The following is a 13,631-nucleotide window of genomic DNA, read 5'->3' as shown; positions in this document are numbered from 1 at the left end:
AAATAGTTACAAATAAATACCTACTACCAACAGTTTAAAAGTCACGAGAGATAGGCAGATAAAAATTAGTTTGAAAAATTCATTTAGGTAGGTGGTACTCATTCAATATATTTTTTGTTGAATACAAATTATTTTATATTCGAATAAAATTTTATTGCCTTCATATGTGTAGTATTATTATATTTTACGGCAAAACTGAACTGAATTGCAATATTTTGAAATATTGCGTAGAATGTAAAAAACGAAACGCATCTATGTCCATGAAGTTGTTTATGGTTTCGAAAGAACAAAAATACACACACGATTTTCCGTGTTTAGATAAGATACGTCAACTTTTCAACGATTTTGTACAGGTGGGATTTGAAATCACTCGGATTTTCCTAATCGGTTGGTCCAACATAATCTACTCATCATGTCGGATTGGGAAGTACAAATGTTGCGCAGGCGGCTGCCGAAGAGTGTAAACATGAATTCTGAGACAGCTATCAATGCGGCACGTCGACAAGGCGTAGCGATTGAAACGCAGCAAAAATTTGGAGGAGGCAGCAACAAACAACACGTCGTTACGAAGAATACGTCAAAGCTCGATCAGGAGACTGAAGAGTTGAAGCATGATACTGTACCATTGAATCTCGGAAAACTGATAATGCAAGGTCGTCAGGCCAAGGGAATGAGCCAGAAAGATTTGGCGACAAAAATATGCGAAAAGCCGCAGATCGTCAACGATTATGAAGCAGGAAGAGGAATTCCCAACAACATTGTCATTGGTAAAATAGAGAGAGCTCTTGGAATAAAACTACGTGGAAAGGACCGCGGCCAAGCACTCCAGCCTCCTGGAGCCAAAAAATAAGGTCTCTAGGGGGCGCGCGAAATGTTCCTTTTTTTCACGATATGCATAATACTTTCAAAAAAATAATCGTGGTTATATTAAAATTTCATTTTTGTATTCATCCATTAATGAACTAATAAAGATGTTTTTTATTCTATTTCCGTGTCATGTCATTTTCTAGATACTTCTTGCAGTGTTGCAAGTGAAATAAATGTTTGTATGTATTTTGTGCAATCTGAATTTGTCAAGTCTAATTATTATTATTTTAGTACGTATAGGTAAACGAAGGTGAAGGTGAAATTTATTAAGTTTGCTAAATAAATCTGTGTATCACACAATTACTATACCTTATGTATTTTTATTTATAAGCAGAAAACTCTTACATTGAGTAGGTAATAGAAATTTTGATGTAGCGATTGAAAATGATTCCATTCAACAAAGTGTAGGTATCGTGAACGGGGTGAATAGGGACAGTTCCCGGTAAAAAGATTCAGAGCAGGTAGGTAGTACAATTATTGCAAAAATGCTATCGTTCGCATTCCAATATGTATGTTATTTGACAGATAATTTATTTTCTGCCTATTGGAAACTCCGATAAGACAGAAAACTTGACCGTTTGTTATTTTATCAGACGTGAAAAAGTTCGTTGCGATTCGCATGTCTGCAAAACCTTGTCGAACATGGCTCTGTCCAAGAATGAACTCAATACAATTAAATAGGTAGGTACATAATTTTGTTCCAGCTAATCCACCGATCAAAGTTTCTGTTTTCTAAATAAATGTCTTTATTTAATCATGTATTTTAATAAAATTTGCTGTTTTTCACTCCCCGTTTCGCTGGTGAATAGGAACAGACCATAATTTTGGGAAAATATCGATGGCAAGTGAATATTGAGTATTCCCATTCATCAAACCATAAATTCTGAATCACAGACACAAGTTTTGGCAAGCGAATTTAGCTTTTCAGTCAAATAGAATAGGGTTTAAATTGAATTTGAAATCTGAAAACGTTCCTATTCACCCCGTTTTACGGTACCTACATAATTACATTTAATATAAAGTTTAGCTTCCGAATAAAAGTATTTATTTGACAATACTTATTATATTGTGAAGGATTTACAAAGAAGTTGGCAAGTGCGAGCGAGGTTCTTCACAAAATTGATAATTTTTTATTATTCTGCGCCCAATAATAATCTCACAAAATATATTAAAAAGACCATGCCTTTTTTTATTTACTTTGGTCCTTTCAATTTATTAATTTTTTGCGATGGCAACTTTATGTACAGCTGTTTAAGTTTTATACCAAATTGCATTTGTGCTGTCAAAATAAATTGTGGGTCGAGTAATTTAGAAATTATCCAATAAAATATTATAAAATGATAAAGCTATTCTCATTAAAGCAGCAAAAAAAGGATGAAGAAGGTACTTCAAGACCGGGAGGAAACCAAAAGAAAGCCTCCGCAGCACAACTAAGAATAACTAAAGGTTACTATTTGTTCTGATTTGTCACAATAATGTACATGTATAATAAGAATATGAGATTGCGTTTTCTTTAATATATAGTACGTCTAGCAGATCGTTGTATCGTGGCGTTGTCTCATTTAATAAGTATTTATTGCTTTTGTTCCTCAAAACACATATTTAAACATATAAATTATTATGCTTACATGTACTCACAAGCAATGGAACCTGAAAACATGTCAAATGATTCATGTGGCGTTTACAATCCATTACTGTTGTTTAAATATATCTAAGTAGTTGTTAAATATTTTTTTAGTACACAAAAATTAATTATCTTCTTTTTTCTAAATTACACTTAGAATACCAGGTACATGTTCGAATAAACATGTAGTAGGTACCTATCTACATGATAAAATTGTACATACTATAAACCCAAATTGAATTTTGTAGTATGTATCGTAATCAATAAATAATAGTAGGTATATGTGGCAATGTTCTATTTAGTTTTTGTATGGTGTATAATTAATTATTTTATTAACTATGGGTAGTTACCAATGACATTAATATGGACGAATCATCTAGAAAATAAAATGACACTCACTTTGTGTCGGGTCTGCCGGATGGCGAAATTCATATTTTAATATCGGTATCCTACGCTCAAATGAACATTCTGCTTGCAAGCGGTCTGGCGACACCGCTGGGTCGGCCCATACAAAATTTCTGACTGTCAGGTTTCGACTCCACCGTTATTATTGTGTTACAAAATGCCAATGTGCCTATTTAAAAATTGTAAAAAAATCTACTAAACACTCCAAGAAAGATGGGATATCACTTTGCATGTGTTAGTATTATTTATTATTTATAAAATGCCATTTTAAGATATTGATGAATGTTTATTCAATGCAATTGAATGACAGGAACCATTGGACAGTCAGTCGCCTGTGATTCGTGGGCTCACTTGCGTCTAATCTCCGAGAAGTCGTAAGTAACTGAGAATCTGTTTCTAACGCAATGAGTCATGACACTAATACGCCATTACAATAAAGGTTATATTACTATAAATTCTCGAAGCTTGTATCGCATAATGGAAACGGATACGTCAATGGTCACGTGACATCTACCTATACATCTGTGAATGACTTTCATGCACAATTTCTCGTGCGCGCCGGGTATGAAGTGAGTCGTCCATTTAATATGTCATTGGTAGTTACCTACTATAGATAGGTTACTTCATTTTACTGAGCCCTTTAACCAATCCATAGGTATTTATCTCTATAATAATTGATGCATTAAAATGCCTGTAGGTACTTACCTTCTTTTATGTTTTGTACAACAAAAAAATCCCTGAATTGGAATTTTAAAAACTAACTAATACCATCTGCAATTTGTATTTTAAGTTCAATGAAAATAAATAAGTGTCAGATCTCCCCAGCCTACGTCTAGTCTAGTATAGAGTATATTAGTCTATGGTCTAGTCTTTTTTTACTTAACGGTAGGCCAACCAATAAATGGCTCCAATTGCCTTACCGACTGTCAGAAATTGTGTATGCATCAAAGTTATTTGAATTTGGCTAAAAACCTATCCTATATGGTAAATAAGTGTGGGCAGTAATATACTTGTCTCTATTCCAAATACAGTACTCTCTCAGTAATCCGCCACTCCAAAAACCAGACAAGTATCCAATTAGTGAAACCGGCGGATTATAGTGCATACATACAAAATATGGTAAAAATTAAAACAGGTATTTCAATAGTTTTTTTGAGAAATTTGTACTAGAAAATTACGGTTTCATTTATAATTAAAATCAAGTATTTACTCAATTATACATATTTATAAACTAGGTTTATTAACTAAATATTAAACAGTAAATCACTTGACACAATCAGTTGTTCAGTGAGGCAGATATTCTTGAATGGCTTAGGATTCCTGGCTTTCCCTATGACCAAAAGCTTCAGTTTGTGTGTCCAGGTTCCATTGGAGCATGGCATAATTGTGATGCCGTCCTAGGGCACTTTCCTCCCTGGAACATTATTTTCTTCGCAATGAACGAACGTTTTACGAAGGAGAAGTTTCCAAAATAAACCCGTCTCATCTGCGTTGTATACTTGTATGCGGCGGACTACTGAATTTGACAATCGAATACCGGCGAATTATAGAGCTTGATTCTGTGCTTTTAACTAGTAAAAATAACGGTGGATTAGTAGTTGTCTGTAATATAATGTAAGGGAACACGGTAATAATAAGAAGTGCATTATCTTCTGGGCGTGGTGGTAACACCGTTTAATTCTTGAGTGTGGAGTAATATGTGATAAACTTAAATACCTGTACCATGTTCGTAATAATAGTAGAGGTTGTATTAACAGATTTTTTTACAAGGAATAGTTGTTAGTCACTCGCCTTACCTGTGGAGTGGGAGTCCTTGCACTGCATATTTTCTTTTGACCAACCACGGGTTGGATCCCGTGCCCCACGGCTTCGTAATTGTACAATAACGGTCACTCTACCTACCAGGCCAACGTGAGGGTACCTTTTAATTCTCTCTATTAATTGATAAAAAATACTATAAACTAATAAATGTATTTTCAATCATATTAAAATCATGGCACAAAAGATTGTTGATTTCTTTGTGAATGATTCATACTTTGTTTCATTTGGATAAATTATTTGCTTATCTATTTCAGACTTGAATGAATTGAACCTGCCGAAGACTTGCAATACAGAGTTTCCTGACCCTGATGATCTCCTCAACTTCAAACTGATTATTTGTCCAGATGAGGGATTCTACCGAGGCGGCAGATTTGTTTTTAGCTTTAAAGTATGCCTTTATTGTTTTATCTCTAAACTTCCCTTTCCTAACTACTTTTATATACTAAATTTATTCTAGAATTTTTACTAAAATTTAGATCTCAATGCCTTAAAATACTCAACCAAAATAATTACACATTTCCATGCCGTGGTCAATGTATAAATTGACATACCAATTGATCATCCTTCATTAATTTTGATTTCAGGTAGGACCAAACTATCCACACGAACCTCCAAAAGTGAAATGCGAGACAGCAGTATACCATCCAAACATAGATTTAGAGGGCAATGTCTGCCTTAATATCCTCCGGGAAGATTGGAAACCGGTTCTCACAGTCAACTCTATCATCTATGGACTACAATATCTCTTCTTGGTAATATGTCATATTCTATATTAAAACAGTGTAACCTTTTTGAATAATTTTAATGAAATCTTTTGGCATTTTTCAATTATAAAATAGTTAAAAAATTAACCAATATATGCCTATATTGTCAAAACTTTCTGATATTATTTATATTGAAAAATTATTATAATGGAATTAGAGCTGTTACAGCTACAGTAGCTATTGATTCATTTGCAAGATTTGTAAATATGATTATATTCGCAGTGGTGAAGACTGCCTCTCGGAGGGCAGTGAACATTGATTAACTGAATGTACAGAGGAAACGTACTTCGACATTATTACATATTATATAAAAATTCAAAAGCTCATTGACTATATGATATGAAATCTGTATTGAATTTGAACTTTGTATTTTTTCAATTAATAAATACACATCTAAGGATCTTAATTCATTAGCAACTTATAAAACCTCTAAAGTTTTATTTGCATTTTCAGTGATTAAATCATGACAATACAATACTTAAATGAAATAATATGACTAACCTATAGTTATAACAAACAGAAATAAAACTCTAATAATTATCATGTAATATAGGAAGTAGTGAAATATAGGGGTAGTTTGGACATAGGGATTTACTGCGAAGCCGAGCTGGGAACCCGTACTTATGTCAGTTGGGCAGAGGAGGGACACCTGATGAACAAGCGATACAAGCTGCGGTAGTAATGCGTCCCTCCTCTGCCCGACTGATAAGCGTGTGAATACGCCGCTCAGCTCCAAAGCAAATTCTGATGTCCAAACCGTTCCTGTATTCCCTTACTTCCTGCTACAAGTCACAACATTTTGTTGTTCCGACTATATCCGATCCTGATAGGATCATATGGGCCTCCACAGAGTGGAGGTTTGTATTGACAGATATTGTTTTTTTACGAGAAATGGATGTCAGCCACTTGCTCAACCTATTAGGTCCATACCCTGACAAACACAAATTGAAAAACAATATGTGTACTTGCAGACCCAGGATTCGAACCTAGGACCCACGGCTTTATAGTCTAACGCTTATGCCACGCGGCCACCGTGGGCGTTATCGCATGAAAAACAAATAGCAAAATATTGTCTAAAAACTTATTGCTCCATGTCAAAACAGTTTGGTAGATATAATTCTGTATTACTAAAAATACCATATGTTAATTTGGAATTATTCAATTTCGTAAATTAGACAATGAAAGTCCCACTTTACAATTTTATACATTGCCAGATTGGTATAATAATAATCCGTCAAGTATTATTGTGGTTTTTTAATTATAATTGATTATCAATGTGTTTTGTAGGAACCAAACCCGGAGGATCCACTAAATAAGGAAGCCGCCGATGAGCTGCAAAACACAAAGCGGCTGTTCGAACAGCACGTCCAGAAAGCCATGCGAGGCGGATATGTGGGATCAAACTACTTCGAGAGGTGCCTCAAGTAGTCGACTCCCGGCAAACATCAGCATCAGCATCATCTCTTAATTTATTCATTTAACAATGTTTCAACAAACTTCTTCGCCTAGCACATCCGATGAACGCGGTAAGGGTGACATCTTCGATTTAGAAGTACTTCTCATTGAGCGAACCTTTTCACTCTATTAAAACAGTGCTATAGGAAGTTTCTCGCATAGAAATACTGTATAAATTAAATCTAAATAATACATACTATTCTGTTTTATTTGATTAATTTATAAGTTATCGTAAAGTCATAATATTCTTTTGGTTGTTTGCGGACATGGTAGTTTATTTTTCACAATGAAACTATGGAAATTTATGGCAGACAATTATGCGACTAATTGACAGCAACAGAACGTGGTACACTAATATTTTTTGTCATTATAAGTGAATTTCATCAATATTGTTGCATGGTCTAATTTAGTTCTTATTCTGTTTGTCTACGAAATATCAATGTTTCAATGGATCCAGAAGAATATCCTGGCTCGTAACTTAAATATAATAAAACACTCTTACGCAACTAATAAAGCATATTTTATTCATTTGATTTATTTATACCCTTTAAATTTAGAATTTAAAACCTTTTAATTTTTCATTCTCTCCTATTGAATTTCTTGTGATTGGATTTATTACTATTACATGTTAAATAAATGCCAAATTTATGCCACTGAGAAGCATGTCGTTCTATATAAATCTAAACTATTGGCACCTTGTAAAAATTAATCTTATTTTACATAACTAAAATCACTGAATAAATAGATGATGTATCCATACTTTTATAATGTTCCGTGCTTATTATAAAGATAAACTGCATATTACGAAGACTAAAGAATGTGAAAGTAAAATAGCCGTCCATCTGAATATTTAGAAACGAATTACCGGGGCCCCTAGTTGTTTATATTTTTCGCAAAACTAAGACTTAAGTAGCGAGACCATAATAAAGTAAACAATGAACTGCACCCAATCACAGAAATTATCAAAAAATTATCAGAAATTATCAAAATCCGTCTGTAAGACAATTCTTTAAAGACATTCCAAGATCTCGGGGACCCACGCGGCCGCTTAGTCCGCTTACCGCTAAACCCGCCCCTATATATTATGTAGAAATCCTGGGTTCTCATTTCACTAAAACCAAAAATATTGTCCTTTTACTTAGCAGGGCAGTATTGTTCTTCGGTGTACTTTATTCAGTAATTTAGCAATTAAAATCAGTAGATAGCTGAAATGATTGTGTAATTCATAAAAAATCCTTTTCTCAAAATACTATTGCATAATGTCATGCTAATTTTCCCATTTCTACTTGTCTTTATGTGCATATTTATCTTATTCTATTTTGACGATTTTATTGAAATAAATAAATACATTTATATGGTGAAAATCCAGTATAACGAAAAAATTGTATTTGTTATACAAAAAACCCAATGAAAAATATGTCTAATGTTAATTGATGATAAACGGTTTTATCAAAAAAGTATTTATTATAATATGTTTTAAGACTGCTTTTGATATGTTGCTTATCTGGATAAAATAGGAAAATAAATGATGAAGAGGTGTGCTGTTTTGAACATTCGTGATTATTGCATAGTTTTTGACAAATTCTGCGATTTAATGCTAAAGCATAGACAACATTCGATGAATCGAGATTAACATTTTTGTAATGTGATTAATAACTTTCTCTCATTTTTTTATTCTATATTTTATTAGAAGATAAGTTTAAATTAATAAAATTGGTTAATACATAAATATATGTACATTCTTTTTTTATTCAATAAATTATCGTTGCTGTAATTAAAACTGGTTTTGGAGACATTTTAAGTCCTGCCTACTATTTTGGTGGACTAAACGCATGCTTACCAGACAGTTGTAAAGCATGAAGTGCTCATGTGGTGCGGAAACCTCTGCAAAATTAATGAACTCTAAACATGGCCAAAAGAAAAATGGTCCGCCAAATCTATGGAAATTAAGAGACTGCACTGACTACAGGTCATGCTCACCATATGAACCAGCAAGGAGTGATGTTGAGCGATCCTATTTTCAACACCAAGATGAAGCTATCTATGGCTGCTGTGTGCTCGGTGTACCGAATTGGAAAGTGATTATTTTGGGTAGGGATGAATGGAGTGTTGTTTGAAGAATCCACGATCGGAATGCTCTTGATAACGATGAACACTAATTGTGGAGAATTCTTTTGTATAAATATTTATAACAATCTCCATGAGATTCCTGATAATAGTTAAATTATTTCTTATATTTATTATGGCATTTGGCATTATGATCACCATACCGGATAATGCATCTTGATGTTTATTTGCCAGAGGTTTTTATCAGCAATTTACTTAGCATCCCTGCATATATGGGTTTCCTATGAAGCTACACATGCTCAAGTATACACAAGCATGTACCTGGGTTATAGAAATTTTAAGGGAATGATAATAAAATCAATATAATTACGGTAATATAAATAACATTTTTTATTGGAAGGAAAAACTTATACACTACAAAGGTAAAATGTGAGTTTTGTAGAATAGCTGAATCGAATCACAGGTAACACTTATCATATTATATTAAAATTATTGGTATGTATATGTACATGCAAAAAAATGTCCAGTAACAATGATGTTTTCGAGCTTCGTATAACTAGCGCTCATTGGCATCATATTATGATTATTATTTATTTATTCATAATTTGGGTAATAAAAAATTTTCGTTGTACAAGATAAAATGCATTTCAACGCCTTTCATTTTATTGTAAAATACACTCTAATGAATTGTTACAGATAGGGATATATTTCATACTTTCAGTGTTTTGATGATTTAGTCATATTTTACATGCACCACTATTAAATATTATGAGTCCATAATTTTATTTCTTAATCAACACTTCTTAAATTTTATGATTACTCAATCGCAAAATAAACACAAATTAATAGATACATAAACACTCTGTTCCAAGAATTGCCGAAAAATGATTATATGTCAATTTTCACCAAAACTTATATCACAAATTATATTTGTAGCGTTCGATACTGTGCAGTGAACAATGGAACAAAATGTATGAAATCATTTTTGCTTGCATTTCTGAAAGAGGTGGTCATTTATTAAATATTCTCTTATCTCAAAAAATCTCACCTACAAGTGATACTAAAAAAATCCCCAAAATTCGCCTATCATACAGATTAGAAAATGAAAAACATGTATATAAATGATATGTACACATGAGTTTACACATAGGTGGTGACATACAGGAAATTATGTTAAAAACTTTAAACCGCTGCGTAATTTGACGTATTGATTATAAAAATGGCAAAGTCGACTATGAAAAGTAGCAAATCAAAAAAGAGTTATACAGACTATTCTAATATCAGCTGCTGTTACATTTCTTTTCAAATACACTTATTTATTGTAGTGTTTATAAAAATATACTTGTTAAGTTAAGGGATGTTGCATAATACATTTTAATATTATATTATAATAGGATTTTACATTACTACATACATACTTAATATGTACCAATACAAAAAAAAAACTGTAGAATCTACTTTATAAGGCAATATCGGTTCCTCATTGATGTCTGATTTTTAATTACAGTACATATATCTCATATTATGTACTTTCATTATTATTGTTAATGTGTATTCGATAATTATTACGTTAAATATTATAGAAACTCACAGTTTACATTATCCAGTCAGATAATGTTTAACTTACTTTTTGTACTTACTTAATTCTATTTTCTTGGCTGACAAAACAGAAAATTCATAGGAATTACACATTTTAGTGGGTAATTTTAAGTGATATTATGGACTACCCTGCAATTGGTATTATTATAATAATAATGTACATAATTAAAAATAGTGACATATTTTGTTTATGGTATGAATTAGTTTCGTGTAAAACGTCGACAATATCAAATTGATTACCATTTGAAATATTATATTACGTCAGAAACACACATAATATAGAAATATAATATAGTGCATAGTTGCAGATATAAAATATAATTAATTATTGTCAAAGTCCAGTCGTGTTTTGAGTTTTGGCATGTAGATAACATATTTTAACATTTCTTGCCACCTAAGAGTCAAATAGGCGACTACTATATTATTATAAATTCAGATTTAAATGATTTAAAGTCTGCATTGGATAAATTCCATGAAAGTTTGATTGATACGCAAAGTATATTAGTCTATGGATACGCAGATGATATGATACGTAACATGGTGTTTATAAAATATTTAACTTTACATACATATTATGTGAATCATCGTTGAATGGACTGAAACTCAGTATTTTAACGTTGGTCACAGCAATTGTTTATGTATTCATAATAAAAAAATATTCATAATAATTCTTAATAGGTAAGCTAAATAAAATAACCTAAAATTACATGTCAATATAAATATTATTTGAAGAAACAACAGGAGATCACAAATCAAAATCAAATCTTTCAGTGTCAACTTTTAAAGTATTGATTTGGATTTTTCTGATGTCGATAAGTTAACAACATCAAGTGCATTTTTTACTCGCTGTCTTATTATTGTTGGTGTCCTTCATGAGAACTTCTGCAGATATTTTATTATACTCGTCCTGCATGAGGTTTTGACATGTCTCCAAAAGCCTTGGTAAGTCGTCCTTTGTCATGCCTTCCGTGGAAACCAATGGCAGGAATGAGAGGATAAAGTGTCCTGAGAAAGTGCAATTAGAAATGCGGTTAGCGGTTTAATAATTTCAAAATAGGGCAATTACAGTGTACCAGTGAAGAATCCCTGTTGGATGGAGGTAAACAATCAAATGGAAACAATAAGAGCCAGTGATCAGTGCACTATAATATACTTACAGGATGGTATAGCACCTGTATATGATGTGCGTGTATTTACTGCCAGCGATGGCGTATAAATTTTTTATAATAATTATAATAATTATAAATTTCGATAATAACTGTTTGCACACAAAAATGATTATTGTCGCGCCAATCTCATTCTTCAAGTTTTCGTGAGACGCATTGGTTGTTGCATACATGTTTTGCTTGGTGTAGTTCATATTTTTTCTGGCAGGTTTGCCACTATCGTTCTACTGGGTTTATATCACGTGAAAATTCTGTAGCCGTTAAACTTTTTTCGGTCTTGTAACTTGCACGTATAAATGTGCTATTATGCCAACTACCGAAAGAGAAGTCATTCTGGCATATTTGCTTAAGGCGAAGTCTTCACTGAGCCTTTTTTAAAGAGGCACCTAGCGGAAAAATACGAAGCTTGCAATTTGAGACATTTTTTTGATAATTTACAATTTCAACTGTATTAATGAATAAATATGTATCTGAAAACATTAAAAATAAAAATATTTTTTATTTTAAGTCAAAGACAAACTTACAATTGTAAAAAATGTAATAAAATGTGAATTTGTTCTATCGGTCCGCACCCTATTATTACATATATTTTATGGTCATATTTATTATTAAAATTTAGTTTATTAAGTTTTCTAAGCATCACCTAAGCGATTTTTAACAAATTCATAGTTTTAATATTTTTTATATCTATTTAAAAAAAACATCGATTTTTATAAAAAATATAAATGTGTATAACTTGAAATCCTTTTTATTTATATTAATATAAATATTTTATTTATATTTATAAAAATAATTGAAGTTATACACATTTATATTTTTTATAAAAATCGATGTTTTTTAAAATAGATATTAAAAATATTAAAACTATGAATTAGTCAAAAATCGCTTAGGTGATGCTTAGAAAACTTAATAAACTAAATTTTAATAATAAATATGACCATAAAATATGTGTAATAATAGGGTGCGGACCGATAGAACAAATTCACATTTTATTACATTTTTTACAATTGTAAGTTTGTCTTTGACTTAAAATAAAAAATATTTTTATTTTTAATGTTTTCAGATACATATTTATTCATTAATACAGTTGAAATTGTAAATTATCAAAAAAATGTCTCAAATTGCAAGCTTCGTATTTTTCCGCTAGGTGCCTCTTTAAAAAAGGCTCAGTGAAGAATTCGCCTTAAACTGGAAAATTTCTGCATATATTATAAACTGAATATGTTCAGTTTATTTTAAATATGTTGACACTTCTTTTGAATCTTTTTTATTTCTTCAAAGTGTGGTGCTATTGACTTTTGACACTAAATACTAAATATTAATTATAATTATTATTTCATACAATTTAAAGATGTCACTGGTTTTCCTGGTTGTGATTTCATTACATACGGATGCGATAATAACTTAGTTCAAACTAATTCGTGTGCTTAAATTAATATTCTAAGCTAAACTCAAAATATATTTTATTACATATCTCCATACCTGATGAAAACTTATATCTCCTCCAATCGAGGAAGTAGTATTTTGATACGACTACTGGTTGAATGGGACATCCAGCGTCAAGTGCTGCGTGGAAGGCGCCCTTCTTGAAAGGAAGAAGCTTATCACCACCATGCCGTGTTCCTTCTGGGAAGATAACTATTTTTGCCTAGATGGAATATAAATAAACACATATTACTTTCATCCTGAAGCCCTTTTGAAATTTTAATATCACATTTTGTTATTACTATGGTAACCAACCAATGAACTATTTTTTTGACATAAATGTTGATTTATTACTATAGCAGTGCCACAGCAGTCAAATACCTGTAATTTAATTAATTAACCAGTGTTTGGAATCGTTGCCGAATATCACAAACAACC

General features: G+C 31.7%; 3 protein-coding genes across 3 annotated transcripts in view; 2 read left to right on the top strand and 1 right to left on the bottom strand.

Moving 5' to 3' along the window:
• The first annotated feature begins 258 nt into the window (after positions 1–258).
• Positions 259–986, top strand: mbf1 (multiprotein bridging factor 1). The gene has a single exon (XM_085946848.1). It carries the CDS (start codon positions 413–415, stop codon positions 848–850), a length of 438 nt encoding a protein of 145 aa, XP_085802974.1. The 5' UTR covers positions 259–412; the 3' UTR covers positions 851–986.
• A 1,124-nt stretch (positions 987–2,110) lies between these two features.
• UbcE2M (NEDD8-conjugating enzyme UbcE2M) lies at positions 2,111–7,450 on the top strand. The gene is made up of 4 exons (XM_085946585.1): positions 2,111–2,313; positions 4,972–5,105; positions 5,302–5,469; positions 6,769–7,450. The coding sequence occupies exons 1-4, from the start codon at positions 2,205–2,207 to the stop codon at positions 6,907–6,909; spliced, it is 552 nt and encodes a 183-aa protein (XP_085802711.1). The 5' UTR covers positions 2,111–2,204; the 3' UTR covers positions 6,910–7,450.
• A 2,617-nt stretch (positions 7,451–10,067) lies between these two features.
• Agpat2 (1-Acylglycerol-3-phosphate O-acyltransferase 2) overlaps positions 10,068–13,631 on the bottom strand; it is a 41,353-nt gene continuing 37,789 nt past the window's right edge. The window contains exons 6-7 of the mRNA XM_085946584.1: positions 13,251–13,416; positions 10,068–11,607 (exon numbers count right to left, since the gene is read on the bottom strand). Of these exons, the coding sequence (XP_085802710.1) occupies positions 11,429–11,607; positions 13,251–13,416 (345 nt within the window). The 3' untranslated portion in view covers positions 10,068–11,428. The remainder of the gene's footprint in view (positions 11,608–13,250; positions 13,417–13,631) is intronic.

This window comes from Rhyacophila brunnea, unplaced genomic scaffold (genome assembly GCF_057557595.1).
Source record: "Rhyacophila brunnea isolate RB1 unplaced genomic scaffold, BYU_Rbru_1.0 scaffold_2, whole genome shotgun sequence".
Lineage (NCBI taxonomy): Eukaryota > Metazoa > Arthropoda > Insecta > Trichoptera > Rhyacophilidae > Rhyacophila > Rhyacophila brunnea.
This window is presented reverse-complemented; position numbering and strand designations above follow the sequence as displayed.

Coding starts and splice junctions, on each gene's coding strand:
- mbf1 (XM_085946848.1), top strand. CDS start 413: ATGTCGGATTGGGAAGTACAAATGTTGCGCAGGCGGCTGCCGAAGAGT.
- UbcE2M (XM_085946585.1), top strand. CDS start 2,205: ATGATAAAGCTATTCTCATTAAAGCAGCAAAAAAAGGATGAAGAAGGT. Junction 2,314..4,971: donor ACAACTAAGAATAACTAAAG/GTTACTATTTGT, acceptor TATCTATTTCAG/ACTTGAATGAATTGAACCTG. Junction 5,470..6,768: donor GACTACAATATCTCTTCTTG/GTAATATGTCAT, acceptor TGTGTTTTGTAG/GAACCAAACCCGGAGGATCC.